We start from the raw sequence: 15578 nt of genomic DNA, 5'->3' as shown, positions 1-15578 counted from the left end.
AACATCATTACATAAAAGGGTTACGGTCTTTTTTTTTTTTAGTTTTATTCATTTCAAACGGGCCGCATCCGGCCTGCAGGCCGTAGTTTGCCCACGGCTGTTATAGCCAGACCTGCTGGACACTGTTTCAGTACTTGTGGTGAAAAAGGCCATTCCCTCGGACTAGAAGAGCAGCAGATGGGAACAGTTAGACTCTTCACGGAAGTCCAGTGCTCTTGGAGAGCACATTGTCAAATCAGAAGTCTGTATACCTCTCCTGAAGTTTGGGAAGTTATGATTCCTAAACCTATGATTCTTTATTTGATTCTGAAACAGCAATTCTTTTTCTGTAGCCCATACTTCTATGCCACCTCTAGCCAAATTTTAGTGGAATATTTTTCTTTTTTCAGTTGAAGAGAATTTATGTATTTACTCTTCATATAAGTGTTTATATGTTTGTTTTTATATTTTATATTAAAAATATATAAGTATATATATATATAATCACATTTAAATTAAGAACATTTCAAGTAAATTTATAAATAATCCTTTAAAATTTTTAGCTTAATCAATTTATTAAAACTACTAGAGGCCCAGTGCATGGATTCATGCACGGGTGAGGTCCCTCAGCCTGGCCTGCGCCCTCTCGTAATCCCAGACCAAGTGATATTTTGCATTCTAAGATAATTGATTTAAAATAAGATGTTTATTAGAAATGCATGTTGTGGGGAATACCATGAAATGTTATTCAAAATATTTACAAAAGATATACACTGAATAGAAACTTTTCCCCTGTTTCATCTTTAGGTGAACCTCAGCCTGCTAATCAAGCATGCCAAAAAAATGTAAAAAGTCTGGAAAAGGTCAAAGGAGACACCTCAGAGGCTGTGTCTCATCAAACTAGGACATTAGGGAAATCTAAGGGAAATGGAGATGAGCGTACATCTGCTTCTATGAATGGAAAGCAGAATTCCTCTTTTCTCCCTAAAGATAAGAAGCAACCTCCCTCGGACAGCAAAAGTAGGGAAAAGGAAACTGATGATTCTTCTCCATCCATTTCTCATCAACTAAAGAAAGTCTTACCAGCGATCATGTTTAATGACTGTGAAGGATCATTATCAGGAAAAATTACTCTACAGGATTTCCCAAACACAGTGGAAGGCTCTAAACAAGGAAAAGGCAAAATTATTACAGAAGTAAAATATGGGGATTTTAATGTTCAAGTGGCAAACAAGAACAGATTTTTCTCTAAAACAGAAATACAGTTCCCAACAAAAAAGAGATGTCCCAAATGTCACCAGTGTTACTCTGTCAGACATATTCCAAGATGTTACCCTTCTAGAAGCTGCTCTTATAGGTACAGGAATATATCGATAGAAGAAATAAAATCGGAGGCTCCGTCCAAACATGAAGGAGAAGCCGCCAGGACTGAGAGCTCCTCGCTGGAGGTCAGCACTGTAGGGAAAGGAATTAAAGTTAAATACGTGAGTAAGAAACAGAATATAATGGTTAATATCACTCATCCTAAAAGAAGGGGGAAGACAGCTAAATACGGGAACGCTTCCTCCGATCGCACCACTAAAGAACCTCCCAGGTCTTCTGCACAGCCTGGTGTCAGGCTGCCTGAAAAGGGGCGGCTTGGAAACAAGCATCGGAGTCCGGACCCTTTGCACGCCTCTCCTCCTGCTCTGTCTGCTGTCCAGAAGGAGGTGAATCCTGACACAGCTGTGGTTTCTCTGTGCTCAACCCCCGAGAGGAAGAATAAGCCTGACAGGCTGTTTTCAGTCTTAGATGACTGCGAGTTAGAATCTGCCATCTCTCAGCAGAAGGACTCTAAAATTAATCGGAACACCTCGCAAAAGAAACATTTCTTTGAAGCGGAGGCTCTCCTCAGAAATGTTTTTCCTACTTCACGTGATGCCCTAAAGACCACAAGTTTAAGTAACGCAGACTTAAGGAAAATGCCTTTTGAGGATAGAAAAGTCAACTTTGATATCCCAGAAAATATCACAGCAGACTCATACAGGCAGCAAAGCACAGGAGGAAGAAATTATTTGCCAAGTACCATTACTAGCATCTCTCCAGTCCAACGTGGCCAAGACTCTGACTTTTATTCTTCATCTCCTCTGAATGGGAAGCACACAGGAGCAAAGGCAGCCAGCATTTATGGCAAAGGCAGCAAAATTCCACCTGCAGACGACGGTGAGAACTCAAAGTGCAAATCTTTCCCTCCCAGTCAAAATACTGTGAAGCCGTCCATTCCATCCCGTCCACCCGCCGGGGCCAGCGGACATTCAGAACCTAAGGAAACCCCTGGGCATGCATTTCCCTTTGGTCTCGGTGCTGAGTGTGTGGTAGACTATGAGGAAGAGCACGCTGATGGGACTGGCAGAGACTTCACAACAGCCACTTTACATAGCGACTCTCATACACACATGCAGCAACTACTGGAAACGAAGAGTACTCAGTGTCCAAGTCTCAGCCGTGCGTCCTCTGGCGGGCTTGCTGCTGGGAGCCCACTCAACAGTAGTAGCCACAGCTCTGTGGAATGGAGTCAAACAGGGATCCAGGCAAGTCATGCAGAGATGGCAGCCCCCAGCAACACAGAAGTGTCAGCCGTGACCTCAATAACTGATGAGTTAGAGCAAAGATTAATTATTCAAAATGATAAAGAAAGCATGGTTGATTCTAATTGTCCCATGGTAATAAAACACCTTAAAGAGCCACCCAGCTTTGGGGGAAATGTTGAAAAAGACGAGCTCCTCATAAGGCCAGTGGTAAAGACTACATGCCACAGAGAATTTGAAGACCTACCAAATGAGAATCATGGTGAAGCCTGTTTTCAAATGAAATTTCCACCAAACACTGCTGAGTTCAACTCTGCAGTGTGTGCTGCAGATAATCTGTTTCTTACTGAGAAACCACTGACCAGTGATGCAGACCCATACAGTAAGCAAGATGAAATAACCCTGGGACTAACCAGCTTTACACAGGAGGCAGCAGAGTGCCAAAGCATTGCATCCATGAGGCCAAATGCTGAAGGAGATAAAAAGGAAACTTACTATCACCAAATGGACATACTGCATTCCCCTCCGAAACAGAAGGCTTTGAAAGGTGCAGTGCTATACAGAATCCTTTACTTCATTTTTACATGTTTGAGCTTTAGAAAGTCTTAATGGGAGGGCTTTTTTATTGCTTTGAATATTTTTTCTTTATTGCTGAAGATATATTGAGTATTTTAGAGTTAAATGAATATGGGCAAGCATATATCAACCACCCCACCCATAAAAGTGCATAACAAAATTACCAAGGCTACAGTTTAATATAAAGTAAGAAAAAAATCAATTTCTCTTTAAAAGGTTGATGTATTGCCAAATCAATTTTGTAGGAGACATTAGCCTTTTGCCACTCTTAAAAAATCTACCAATTCTTTCCTTCTTGCAAGCTAAGCATGTTTAGAAGAATAGGAAAAATGTGTTTGTGATAAAATGTGTTTTTAAGCCTTGCTGTGGTGTTGCAGAGTGTGGTATACATGTCTCCGGAGGCCATGTGGAATAGCAATTGAAGCAAAGGACACAAACCAGAAATGGCTATGGCTAATCCTGACCCAGCTGTCCCCGGGGCCTCTGAACTCAAGCAGACCTCTGACCTCCCTTGTGCATTGGTTGGCCTTGCTCAAACCATTGATAAAACCCAGAAACTCTCCAGGCCTCAAGAGGGCTGAGATGGAAGCTCTTTCCTAAGTATATAATACCGCCTGTCTGCTTTCAATCTTGGGTCCATACTATACCATTTTGGTCACTTCATTAAGACCCCTTGTTGTTTTTCTCAGTAAGTCCAAAATATTTTATATTTAGTGTTAGCATTATGACACATTGTATATTAAATTATATCTTGAACAAATAAACATTCCTATACTGCCAGTAACATTCCTAACTGTTCAAAAATGCAATTTGGAATGATGAAACTTTGAGAAGCCCTCTTTTCTTTGCTATTGTTCTATTCCTAATTTTTAAATAGAATTTAAAAACTTTAGAAGTTAAAGTAAAAATATAAAAAGGACAATTACATAAATGTTGGCATAAAATGTGAAATTTATTGTATGGAGAATAAATGCCCTAAAACAACACAAAATCTATACAGTCACCAGCTTAAGATGAGCACCCTAAGGCTAAGATCCTTCAGTTACATGACTGCTCCCCAGTGCCAACATACCCTCAGATACCAAGTGAATCGAATGAATCCCAGCATTGGGCTCAGCCCACGATTATTTAGGTCTTCAAGAAGCAGACCTGCAATAAGAGCACTGTGTCTTGTAGAGTAGACACCTGCTCACCTAGATGAATATTTTTCCTATGTGCCTCTCCTTGGACTGCCTCTTCCAGTAAAACATACTTCCTTAAGAAGATCAGTAACTCAAGTCAGAATCCTCCCAAAGCTGATATTGCACCTCAATAGGCTTTGAAATTGTCTCATCTGGTGAACAATTGCAGCGATGGGTTCCCTATGTTACTGTGATCCATCAAAAGACTGTTTCTGTAACTCCTCTTCCCCCAGCTTGAAGTATTCAAGGGTTATGCTGATTCAAGTAGTAAACGGGTAGCAAATTTGAGTCTGGGAAGTGTTCAAGCTTAGACTGAATGACTACTTTTTCAAAATCTTGTAGAAGTTTTTAAGCATACAAAGGGTGGGTGGACCAAATTACCTTCTACGCTTTTGCAAACGTGAGATTATACAACTAACAAGCAGGACAATGGGAGTGCTTTGCATTCTGTGGGCATTACAAGCGGTTCTCAAATCAAACTATGAGACATACTGCAGGGCCCATATTTTCTTCTCATGTGAGTATATAAGCAGATATCCTAGACAAACGCTTTTCCCACCACATCCCAGGGCCATATTTCCATCACACACTTCCCTAGGCCCAGCAAACTTCTTTTTTCTCCAGCAATTTCAGAAAACAATCAGTTTTAAATGTAAAATATTTGACATTAGAAAATTATTCTTCTTATGGATGCCTTCAGAATCAACCTGGACTCTCTATCTCTACAAATAGAGGAACTACAGGGACATCGGATAAAACGGCCAGAGGCCAGTTCTGTGGCCTTTTTTAAAGTTCCACCACTCTGTCAAGTTCCAGAGGATAAAAAGCCATCTTGTTCATAGCTGTAGACCAAGTAGGCAGCAAGTGGAAACTAGATATAGATTCAATTCACTCTCAGATTGAAGTATTCAATTACAGTGGAAACAGTAATAACTATTACAGAACGAATGTCATTTTTCTGTCACCCTATTTCTTTCTAGGGAAGAGGTAGGAGTCAACAGCAGAGTTTTGGAAAATTAGAGGACTGTATAATGACTTTCCCTCCCTTCTGTGTCTTTAGCCCTGACAAGTGAAATTTAAATTATTATGCAAATGGATCACTAATAGTTATACATTAAAATAAAGAAGATGATTTATTCATGGATATATCCTATTTATTATTTAAATAGGTCTGGGAACAAACTTTGATACTGATAAGTTAGAGCTTAATTTATAAAGATCAAGTTTTAAAAACTCCTCTGCTCCTGGGAATAGAATAAAAGTAAAGGTTAAGAGTTGGTCTTTTTTAAAATTGATGTTTACCTTTTCATATAGTACCAAAAAGTTAAAGCAAGTACAATCTTAACCAATCCTAACCTATCAAATTACTTTCTAGGTATTACATGCTCCGCTATTTGAGTAATTTTATTTCACTCTATTAGTTACCAGTATTTTCTTAAAATTTGCTTGTATTATAATTAGTTTATTTGTAATTTTCTTTCTTTTAATTAATACACAGTATCTCAGCTTATGAGGACAGAAGGCAGAAGTTTTAAAGTTGTAATTGATATTTATTTAAAAGTTATTGTTATCTATTCAAATATAAAATTTTCAAGACTTTCATGCACTCTGGCTTTTTTCCCTCTTTTTCTCATTTTGAACCAACATATGCAGCAAGAAAAGTATCATGAAATTTTTATTCTTGTGATTCATGGAAGTCAAACCATAAAGGACTTGAGTTCAATAGTAAACTTATCATAGATTATAATATAACTAATTCAGGTAATCATATCTTGTCTTCTTATTGAGAATTCAGAGGACATAATTAACAATTTATTTGCACTTTGCTCCTCCGGAGTAACTAATTAATATAGTATTGTGTATACTACTGCTGCCCAAGAAATATCTGTTGAATTGAATCCAACTGAGGCAATGCATGGTGATCCCCCTTTCCTATGTAACTGGATTTTTCAATTATATGATTCTTATTTTTTAAGCAATACAAGCTTAAAAAGTGAATCATGAAGAAGGTAAATGAAATGATTCTAATTCTAGCCTCCAGTGATTCTGTTTTAAATATTAGAATATTTGAAATTCTACCTTTTCCTATATAATGTGGTTTAATCTAGATTGGAATTTGCAAATAAATAGCCTCAAGTTACCCCAGGAATTGCCTCCAAGAGGAACAAGGGCCAGTGATGGTTCCCAGGAGGAAGCAATAGACCAGTGGGCCAGGAGGAGGCAGCAATTCAAAGATGGCAAAAGCAGCAGCTCAGCCGGGGGAAGTTCATTCGCCAGCAACATCACGGAAGGATCCAGTGAGTAGACAATTACTTTCTTTTCCAAAACCAGAAGAAACTCAATGACTTACTGAACCTACAGGACTTAGGACCTATCCACATGTATGTTTTCTAGCATTCCTGTCAAAATGGACGTTTGTACTTATTCCACTATCTCAAACCCACACTAGCAAATAGCTTCCCTTTGCCCCTGTAACTTGCTTTTTCACTTCCTGCCCCAGGAGTCTTACCTCTATGGACTATTTCAAGGGGATAATTTTGTTGGGCTTAATCAACAGGGAAGATCAGCAGGAGCTGGAGGGAGTGAGGAGAGTGAGGTCTTGGACACTGAGGCCCAGAACCACATATTCCCAAACATCTTAGGCTACATTGCATGACCTTATTCTAAGGCTTTTATCAACACAACTTTACTTTCCAGGAGGCTCTTGACTAGGCAAATATTTGTATTGTTCATTACAGAAACTCACCCGTCCCCCAAGCCATCAGATTTGCAACAGAAAATGCCAACAGATCATTTATTTCCATAGTCTCTTTGAAACCCTCAAAAGCCTCACCTTGCCATGTCTGTAACTCGTGATTCTGACTTAGTCCTAATCAAGGTCTCACTTTGAAAGACCTGCCTTAAACCCAATTTCTAATCCTCAATAAAATCAGACTTTGCCTCAGACCTCTCCCTGTGGTGTGCCAAGGGCTGTTTGTGTCCCTAAAGCCGCACTGCTGTAAAATGCCCCTCCACGCTGCCTTCTGTGGTTCTGGTTCTGGTCATTGGTACCTGCTCCCTCCTCTTACCTCTTCAGTGTTAAGTGGACTAGTCTTAATTTTACTATATCACACCTGACTTCCTTACATCTTATCCACACTTTGTAAGTGGTATTTTTATTAAATTGTCTGTAAATTACTCATTTGAGTGTGCCATCTATTTTGTGCCACAGCCTATGCTACCCCAGTGCTCTGTTTTCATATTACAGCAGCGGTTCTCAACCTATGGGTCTCGACCCCTTTGGGGGTCGAACGACCCTTTCACAGGGGTCGCCTAAGACCATCAGAAAACACATATATAATTACATGTTGTTTTTGTGATTAATCACTATGCTTTAATTATGTTCAATTTGTAACAATGGAAATACATCCTGCATATCAGATATTTACATTACGATTCATAACAGTAGCAAAATTACAGTTACGAAGTAGCAACGAAAATAATTTTATGGTTGGGGGTCACCACAACATGAGGAACTGTGTTAAAGGGTCACGGCATTAGGAAGGTTGAGAACCACTGTATCACAGCAATGACCAGACATCAGCAACACTGCACCATGTGCAGACAGAATGGTTTATTGCTTTCAGAGATAAGGGAGGAAGCCCCCTCCACAGAGCATTGGAAATGTCTCGGGGGTGGTGGGGGAGGCAAAGTCTATTTTATCGAGAATTAGAGGTTTTGTTCTCAGTGTACTCAAAACTTCCTCAGTCTTAAGGTGACTAAGTAGTTGAAATTTCACTAAGATGGATTCCCCAAACTGGATTTCCTAGACAGCAATATCCTTGAAGTGCCATTCAAGTGTTTCTTGACCTTTTGTTTGATAAACTTGCAATCTGGAAATTTTCTGTCTTTTCACCGAAGAATACAAATCTTGTGTTATGCATGTAAGTCAGATACAATAGCCACTAGCCCTACTATTCCGGATCCTCCCCGAAGAATATAGTTACACAAAAGCAATAGTCAGAGAGACAGAGATCTCCTAACGACACCAAAGGAGAGGTTCAGGAGGACATACATCACATACTCCACAGCAAACAATTTTGAAACCTTCTTTAGATGCCACAGCACTTCAAAGGCCCCTGTGCTGCGCTTCAGGCACCCAAGGAGGCCCTTTATAGCCCTGCTTTCCTCATATGATACCCGTATTCCTTGAGTTCTATTTTCTCCTTTCTGGGTTTTTCCTTGGACTCTTGAAATTCCTCTCCTTTGTACTGCAGACAATTCAACTGCAGTTCATACCTCTAAACCCATGTAAACAAAATTATCAAAGTGTTCAACAATTAATCAACCCTACAGTAATCAGAACTAAGCCATCTTAAAAACTAAGAAGGAAGAATCTGAGGGAAGAACAGTTTGATGATAAATAAGAAAAACAGAAGCAAAATTTTACATGTAGAAAACATTTTTATTGCTCATGGCAATAGCTTCCATTATTACCTGGAACTATTTATGATTGATCTAAACTAAACAGACTGAACGGAAGCTTTGTTCAGTCTGATTAACCACAGATGATCTTCTCGTGGCCTAGAGAAAAGGACCATTTTCCCATGTTTTCAGCTCTTCCTCCTACAGGACCCGTTCTTTCTAGTTCACAGAGTCTGTCAGGTTTCTGGACCCTTTCAGTCCAAGTCCATTTCCTCCTTTGTTTTATGGACAAGTCTGCCTCTACTAGTGCTCTTAGACATTCATGTCCATTTTGCATTTCTTGACACAAGTGTAGGTGTGCAAGAATCAGCCCACAGTGGTTCACGGTAGCCAACTGTGCACGTTTTTTTTTTTCTGACACTGCAATTCAGTAGCATCAGGCTGGGAGCTTGAAATGGGCCATGATGGGAGTATGTACCACAGAAACTGGCAAGCACTACACATCAGGGCTTTTTTATCTTCCTTTTGGGAACTCTAATGTTAAACATTTACCAGTGCCCACTTGAAACAACCCCTGGAATCAGCTGGATAACTTGCACCAATTCAAATTTCAGGCCAAAATTACACAATCATTTTGATTAAAATAATGGTTGTGTTTTCTTTGAGATGACTTCTGTTTTTAATCGAAATTTATACTAACAATTTGTTTTACATTGGACTTAAGGGAATGGAACCATCTGCTATTTTATTTTGTAGTTTATCTAAGCCCCAGACACAAGAGGCATGCTGTATTTCTTCAGCAGCTTTTTAGGAGAGACTGCACTTCACTAAGAGCTGCTGGAGCCAGCATTGTTTAATGTGTGGTTTAAATTTTATGTCATTTATAGAGTCAGGATATGCTACTAATCCGTGACTTGGAACCTGACAGCTTTATTGAGCATCATTACAGCTGGTGCTGTTCAGTCTGTTAATCTCATTCAGCTCTGACTTGCTCCATGATAACTGGAAAAGACATTAGGAATGACATAGTTACGTACGTGGGCACAGCTGATCAATCCATCTAGGCTGTGGGAGTGCTGACTAAGGCTCACCAGGTCAATAACCTGAAGGCTACAAACTGAAGTCAGAAGGGCCTGCAGGCTCTGATTTTCAGAATCTCAAATGACTCCAGTGTCACCAACAGCTGTGGTAAGAATTTGGGTCTAATTGTGTGAGGCTACTTGAGAGCATTTTTCTTATTTCAGCTGTAAAAATTATTATGGAAATGTATTTTCAAACATTAGTTTGCATAGAAATAAGAAAGCCGAAGTGTGGGATGGGGAGACAGAGAAGGAAAGGAAGGCAGGCAAAAGAACTTTAATTTCTAATAATAAGAGCTAAAAATTACATTGTGCTTATTCTTCCAAGTTTTATAATACAATAGCTTATTAATTCTCCCAATAGCACTATGAGCTAAGTACTATACTTTGATCCTAACTTTACCAGATGAGGAATCTGAGTCACGGAGAGGAGAAGTGACTTGCCCAATGTCACTTGGCCATAGTTGGTGGTTCAAACCCAGACACCCTGACCAGAGTCTATGCCACTGAACACAACAACTCACTGCTTCTGGTTGGATCATTCAAATCTGATCATGGTCTCTCTCTGGGAAAGTCCAAACAGGGTCTCCCTTAATTAGATACCCGTTTTTATTATCCTTAAGTAGTACAGTGGAATGACTGAGAGATGAGAATGTCTAAAGACACCTGGAACTGAGCTAAGTATTTTATATTTCTTTATTCTGACATCAAAAATAAGGGAAGTATTTAAAGTTCTCAAGAGCACAGAAGTACAAATGCAGTATCAGTAATGCCAACATAATTAAGAGCTCATTGCGTTACAGTTTCATTTATTAAAAAGCTCATCTAGCAAGCCACATTTTGGTGACAAAGTCACATTTGAGTATGTTTGCTACGTGGCTCAAAGGTCCCCAGGGACAGTTGTTGAGAAATCTAGCAGTTCAAAGCTGCAGCAGGTGTGTGGCTTGCTGCTTCACTGGACTTTAACACTGGTTTTATGTCTCAGTTTATGTAAGAGGATGCTGATTAGCTCTGTCTTGGTAACTGAATGAACAGAGAACTGCTCATCCACATAATCAAATCTGCTTGTAAATAAGTGAGCTATTTTAATAGTCCCATGCATGCTGTTAAAAACAAAGATCACTATCATTTAAAGGCCCACCCTCAGACCTTAACATAATAGGGGATGATTACATAGCCACCATGGATAGCTACTGCTCAGAAAAAAAATAAATAAATAAAATAACATTAAGTCGAGGGGCCCAGGAATGTATGTACATTACAGTCATAAATATTAAAATGTAACTGAATATTTAAGGCCAAGTATATAGAAGATAAATCAAATAAGGGAAGATGCTTTAAATGCCTTTGGGGCTTCTATAACTTTAGCAACTGCTATGTATGAAAGCATCTTGGATGTAGACTTAAAGCTCAAAAAGATGGGTCAGTAAATTATGATAATACTAGAGGCCCAGTGCACAAAGTTAGTGCATGGGTAGGGTCCCTAGCAGCTGCCGGCCAGGGCCTTTCTTCATTTCGCACCGCCCCCTGGTGGTCAGTGTACATCATAGTGAGCGATCGAACTCCCGATCAGTCAAACTCCTGAGGGGACACTTTGCATATTAGGCTTTTATATATATAGATTTGGGGTTGACATTTCCTACCATATAAAGTCAAATGTCACACTCAGACTTATTCAAAAATAAATGCCAAAAAAAAACTTAAAATATTTTGAAATATTATGCACGAAAGATGGCATCCCATATCCTGAGTTAAAGTATTCTATTCTAAAGAGTTCATAATTTTATTTCAATAAATAAGATATCCCACAAAATTCTCATATCATTTACATTCCAACTTTTTTAATATGTAATATTCCCATATGTCTTCCCTTTTATTTCCACACACCAAAACTATATTTAGTCATTCAACACGGTCTATCTTTCCAGTACCTATTTCCCCCTATAGCATGTCTATCTTCCTGTAAATGTTGCCCACTCCTCAGGGTCTAGTCTAATGATATTCTTCCTTTAATCTTACCCTTCCCCTATAGCCAGAATCACTACTTCCTCTGAGATCCATATCATTCTCATCTTTCCATCTCCATTGTGCCTAAAATTTTACCTTGCTCATGACAGAACACTTATTTTAAATTAAATTAATAAATTCATGAATGTACCAGAAACTGTTTAAACTGTGGATTAGTGTCGAATGACTAATAAAAATCTTATTTGGTGTACAAACTATAAGAACAAGCATTGTTTCTGACTGCAAGAAACTATGCTTTGTGAATAAACAACCCCTGACCATTTCTACACAAGTTAAACAAATATAGGAGCTGGAAAACTATTGTTACACTTATCTGTGTGTCAGGACAACAGCTGGCATCTACACTCTTCAATCCAGTGCTAGGGGAGCAGAGGTAGAAATGTAGGGGCCAGGACAAGAACCATTAGGAACGAGTCTCCAGAGGAAACCAGTGAGAGCAGCGCCACTCTTCCAGGGGCTGTAGCAAACCGACCTGCAGCAGAAGTCCAATGGTTAAGAGACGGGCATAGGAGCAACTACAGTATGCGAGAAGAAATAGAAAGAAAGGTGTGTTTGTTGTTGTTGAAGAAGCATTCTGTGGTCTTTAAATCCCACCCTCTTCAAGAAAGTTGAGAAATGCACATAAATGAGTGATGTTTTAAAATTACATTTTGGTTATGAAATGGAGCTTCTTAATCCTGCACTCTTGAGAGACTGGAAGACTTAGGGCGTGACTTTATTCATGTTTGAACTCCTGCATGGGGCCACAAAGAAGCACTTGGAAGCTAATATAAAAATGCAATTTCTTTTCCTTAACTGGCACAGACTTCCACACTATCCAAGAGACTCCCAAATACACAGAAACCCCCAAACTGCTAGGATTGAAATTGTCAGATGAAACTTTATTCTACACATTAAGACCATAGTGAGTTTTTCTAAGAATGTATGGTTATGTTGCTGCACCTTCTCTGAAGCACAGAGAGACAATAATGATTTTTTTCCTTGTGCTTGGAATTTTGAAAGGAATGGTAAAGCTTACTCTCAGTCTTGTGTGGCATTCTCTTGATGCTTAAATACTAATATATGTCTCAACAACAATTATTTTCCCATAGTTTTTCTACCAAAATAATAATAATAATAATAATAATAATAATAATAAGGATTTACTGTGCTTCTGTAGTCTTGCTGATTCCTGCAGTGTAGGGTCCTCAAGCAATTCCTGCTTCATTTATGATATCCTCAGATTATGTAAGTTCTTCCCCAGAGAATTGTCTCTCCAGCTTAGCTACTTGCTTCAAGGGTGATACTCTGCCTTCAGCACAGGCTGCGCCCCGCACACATTCATTGGCTGTTTTCTCACTGTGGCCATCAGTGTGTGCTCACCTTCTTTCCAGAGCACAATTCATGGTGTCACCTTTTCTGCTCCTCAGTCATCTCAGAAGACAGCTGTTCTGTGGACTTTGGCTTTCGAGTTGATATTGAGGAAAAAGGTTTCTACACGGAGATTTTCCATTCAGCAGCCTGGATTTTTCGAGGAGACGATGGGAATCCTGACGACAGCCCCAGATGCCTTAGTAAAAAACCCCGACCTGCAGCTGGTAAGGACTCTATGATTGTGATCAAATGAATGTGTATGTCTTAGAGACTGTAACCAGGCTCCAGGCAAGTCTCTGAAGTCGGCAAACTTGCACACTGGGTGTAGCATTTGGAGAGAAGTATGTGTGCTTAAATGTATAGACATATATAATGTATTTATTAATAGTGTGAAAGAATCTGAAGCTATTAAAATAAAAACTGTCTTAAGAGCTCAGTCAAACATAGAAAGTAATTTCAAAGTTGGAGTAAAGATTAATGGAGGAAGAGTCAAGTCTATTTCATCCTATAAGTAAAAAATACTATTTTTCAAAAATGTACTGGAGAGTATAAACAAGTAACAAATTATAATTTATTGCTCCAATACCAAAACATAACCATTTTATTGTTTCTGCATTGTCTTTTTCTTATAGAGACCCAGTGCATGAAATTCATGCACGGTTAGGGTCCCTAGGCCTGGCCGGCAATCAGGGCCAATTGGTGCCTTCCTTCTGGCTGCCAGCCGGGGCCTTCCTTCATTCCACGCCACCCCCTGGTGGTCAGTGCATGTCATAGCAAGTGATCGAACTCGGTCGAACTCCCGAGAGGGCACTTGGCATATTAGCCTTTTATAGATAGGTCTAGTCCTGTTTTATTAACATATATGGAATATGCATTTGATATTGTCATGTCTATAGTCTGAAACATGAGAATGTGCTAGTTGTGCTGATGGTTATGAAGATTTGAAGTGTTACATACATAAAATGCTTATTTTCTTAACTATGTGATATTGAGAGATCAATAAAGAAGATTGAGATTGGGAGGAAAGGTGATTTGTAGACAAAACCAATCATTTTTAAACTGAAAAGCATCTTTATTAACCTAATGGTATTTTAAGATGTTGCAATACTAATTTGTATCTACCAGCATGTATTTTGTAAGAATAAATGTTACACCTTAAAAAAGTCCAATTCGTTATTTCCTAAAAGAGCTCTTCTATAAGTTGGAGAAATAAACAAAGGTTTGGATCACTACAAAATTCTATTGCTGGAGCCACAAGAAAAAGTTAGGGTATTTTAACTTTCACATTTAATAAGATGATTCCAAAGTAGTGTTATTTGAGGGGATAAACTACTTGAAGATGAGCCCACCCAGTCCCTGAAAAAGACAATGGCATTTATTTGTAGCTTTTCAGCAGATGTGTCATACATTACCCACCAGACAGTGGCAAGGGAAACCAGGACTATAAATCTTAAAATATGAAAAAATTGTCTTCTGAATGGGGGGTGGGGGCAGGGGACATGTTGCAAAACATTTTGATTGTCTTTTCTCCCACAGGAGACTGCTACAGTTGAGTTCACCAGATAAAGATTTTATTGAATTGTTTATATCTTAACAATTTCATGTTATATGGAAAAACAACAAACAATTTGATTTAAATCAATGGTAAAAATACTTCATTAAACAAATATCTGTTGGGTAATCAATATGTCAAAAGCAGAAGACAGTATCAAGAGGATAACCTATAGGGAGCAAGAAGTTTTGACAAGTGGGGAAGTTAAAAATTATTTCTACAAAGGTCAGAAATAGTTTCCAATTTTCCTTTTTGCCCTGATTAGCTACCAGCCTATTGCAGACTGCTAAAATATACATTTCTGTAGCTTTAAATTTCCCAGTTCTGCTTCTTAAGTTATATTGAAATCCAGTAACTGGCAGCCCAAACAAACATGTAAAATGACTGCCACAAGGGAAATGTACTAACAAATGATAGAGCTCTTCCCAGGAGCATAGAATAGAGCAGAGGGCATAATTTTAGAGCTGGAATATACCAATACCTTCACGGCAACTTGGTATGCTTTTCCAGATGCTGTTTTCAACAACAGAAAAACAGTATTTTTCCCAGGCATTTTGGAAAGACCAACATTCCTTCAGGAATCCACATAAAGAGACTTTATCTTTCCTGTCTTTGAATGTTTGCCAATTTTGGCAGCCAATGTTTATCATGTAAACTCCATGAGAAAAAAGTCTCTTGTCTGTCTTCACCACTACAGTTCTGATGCATAGGAAAACACCTGGGCACATAGTAGATACTCAGTAAATGTTTGTGAAAGACTTCTGCTATTAGGCTACAGGGAACTGTTAAAGACAGAGATGCTTGCTCCCTTGTTGTTATCAGATATTTTTATTCCCTAGCTGACCAGGGATATGGTCAC

The 15578-nt window shown here is 38.9% G+C and overlaps 1 protein-coding gene across 1 annotated transcript in view; it reads left to right on the top strand.

Annotated features, from left to right (window-relative positions):
- Nucleotides 1–15578, top strand: part of LOC106726137 — a 97792-nt gene that overhangs the window by 10735 nt on the left and 71479 nt on the right. The window contains exons 3-5 of the mRNA XM_014539862.1: nt 787–3093; nt 6412–6600; nt 13224–13391. Coding sequence (XP_014395348.1) covers nt 787–3093; nt 6412–6600; nt 13224–13391 — 2664 coding nt within the window. The remainder of the gene's footprint in view (nt 1–786; nt 3094–6411; nt 6601–13223; nt 13392–15578) is intronic.

This window comes from Myotis brandtii, unplaced genomic scaffold (genome assembly GCF_000412655.1).
Source record: "Myotis brandtii unplaced genomic scaffold, ASM41265v1 scaffold230, whole genome shotgun sequence".
NCBI lineage: Eukaryota > Metazoa > Chordata > Mammalia > Chiroptera > Vespertilionidae > Myotis > Myotis brandtii.
The sequence above is the reverse complement of the archived record's forward strand: the minus strand, read 5'-3'. Positions and strand labels throughout refer to the sequence as shown.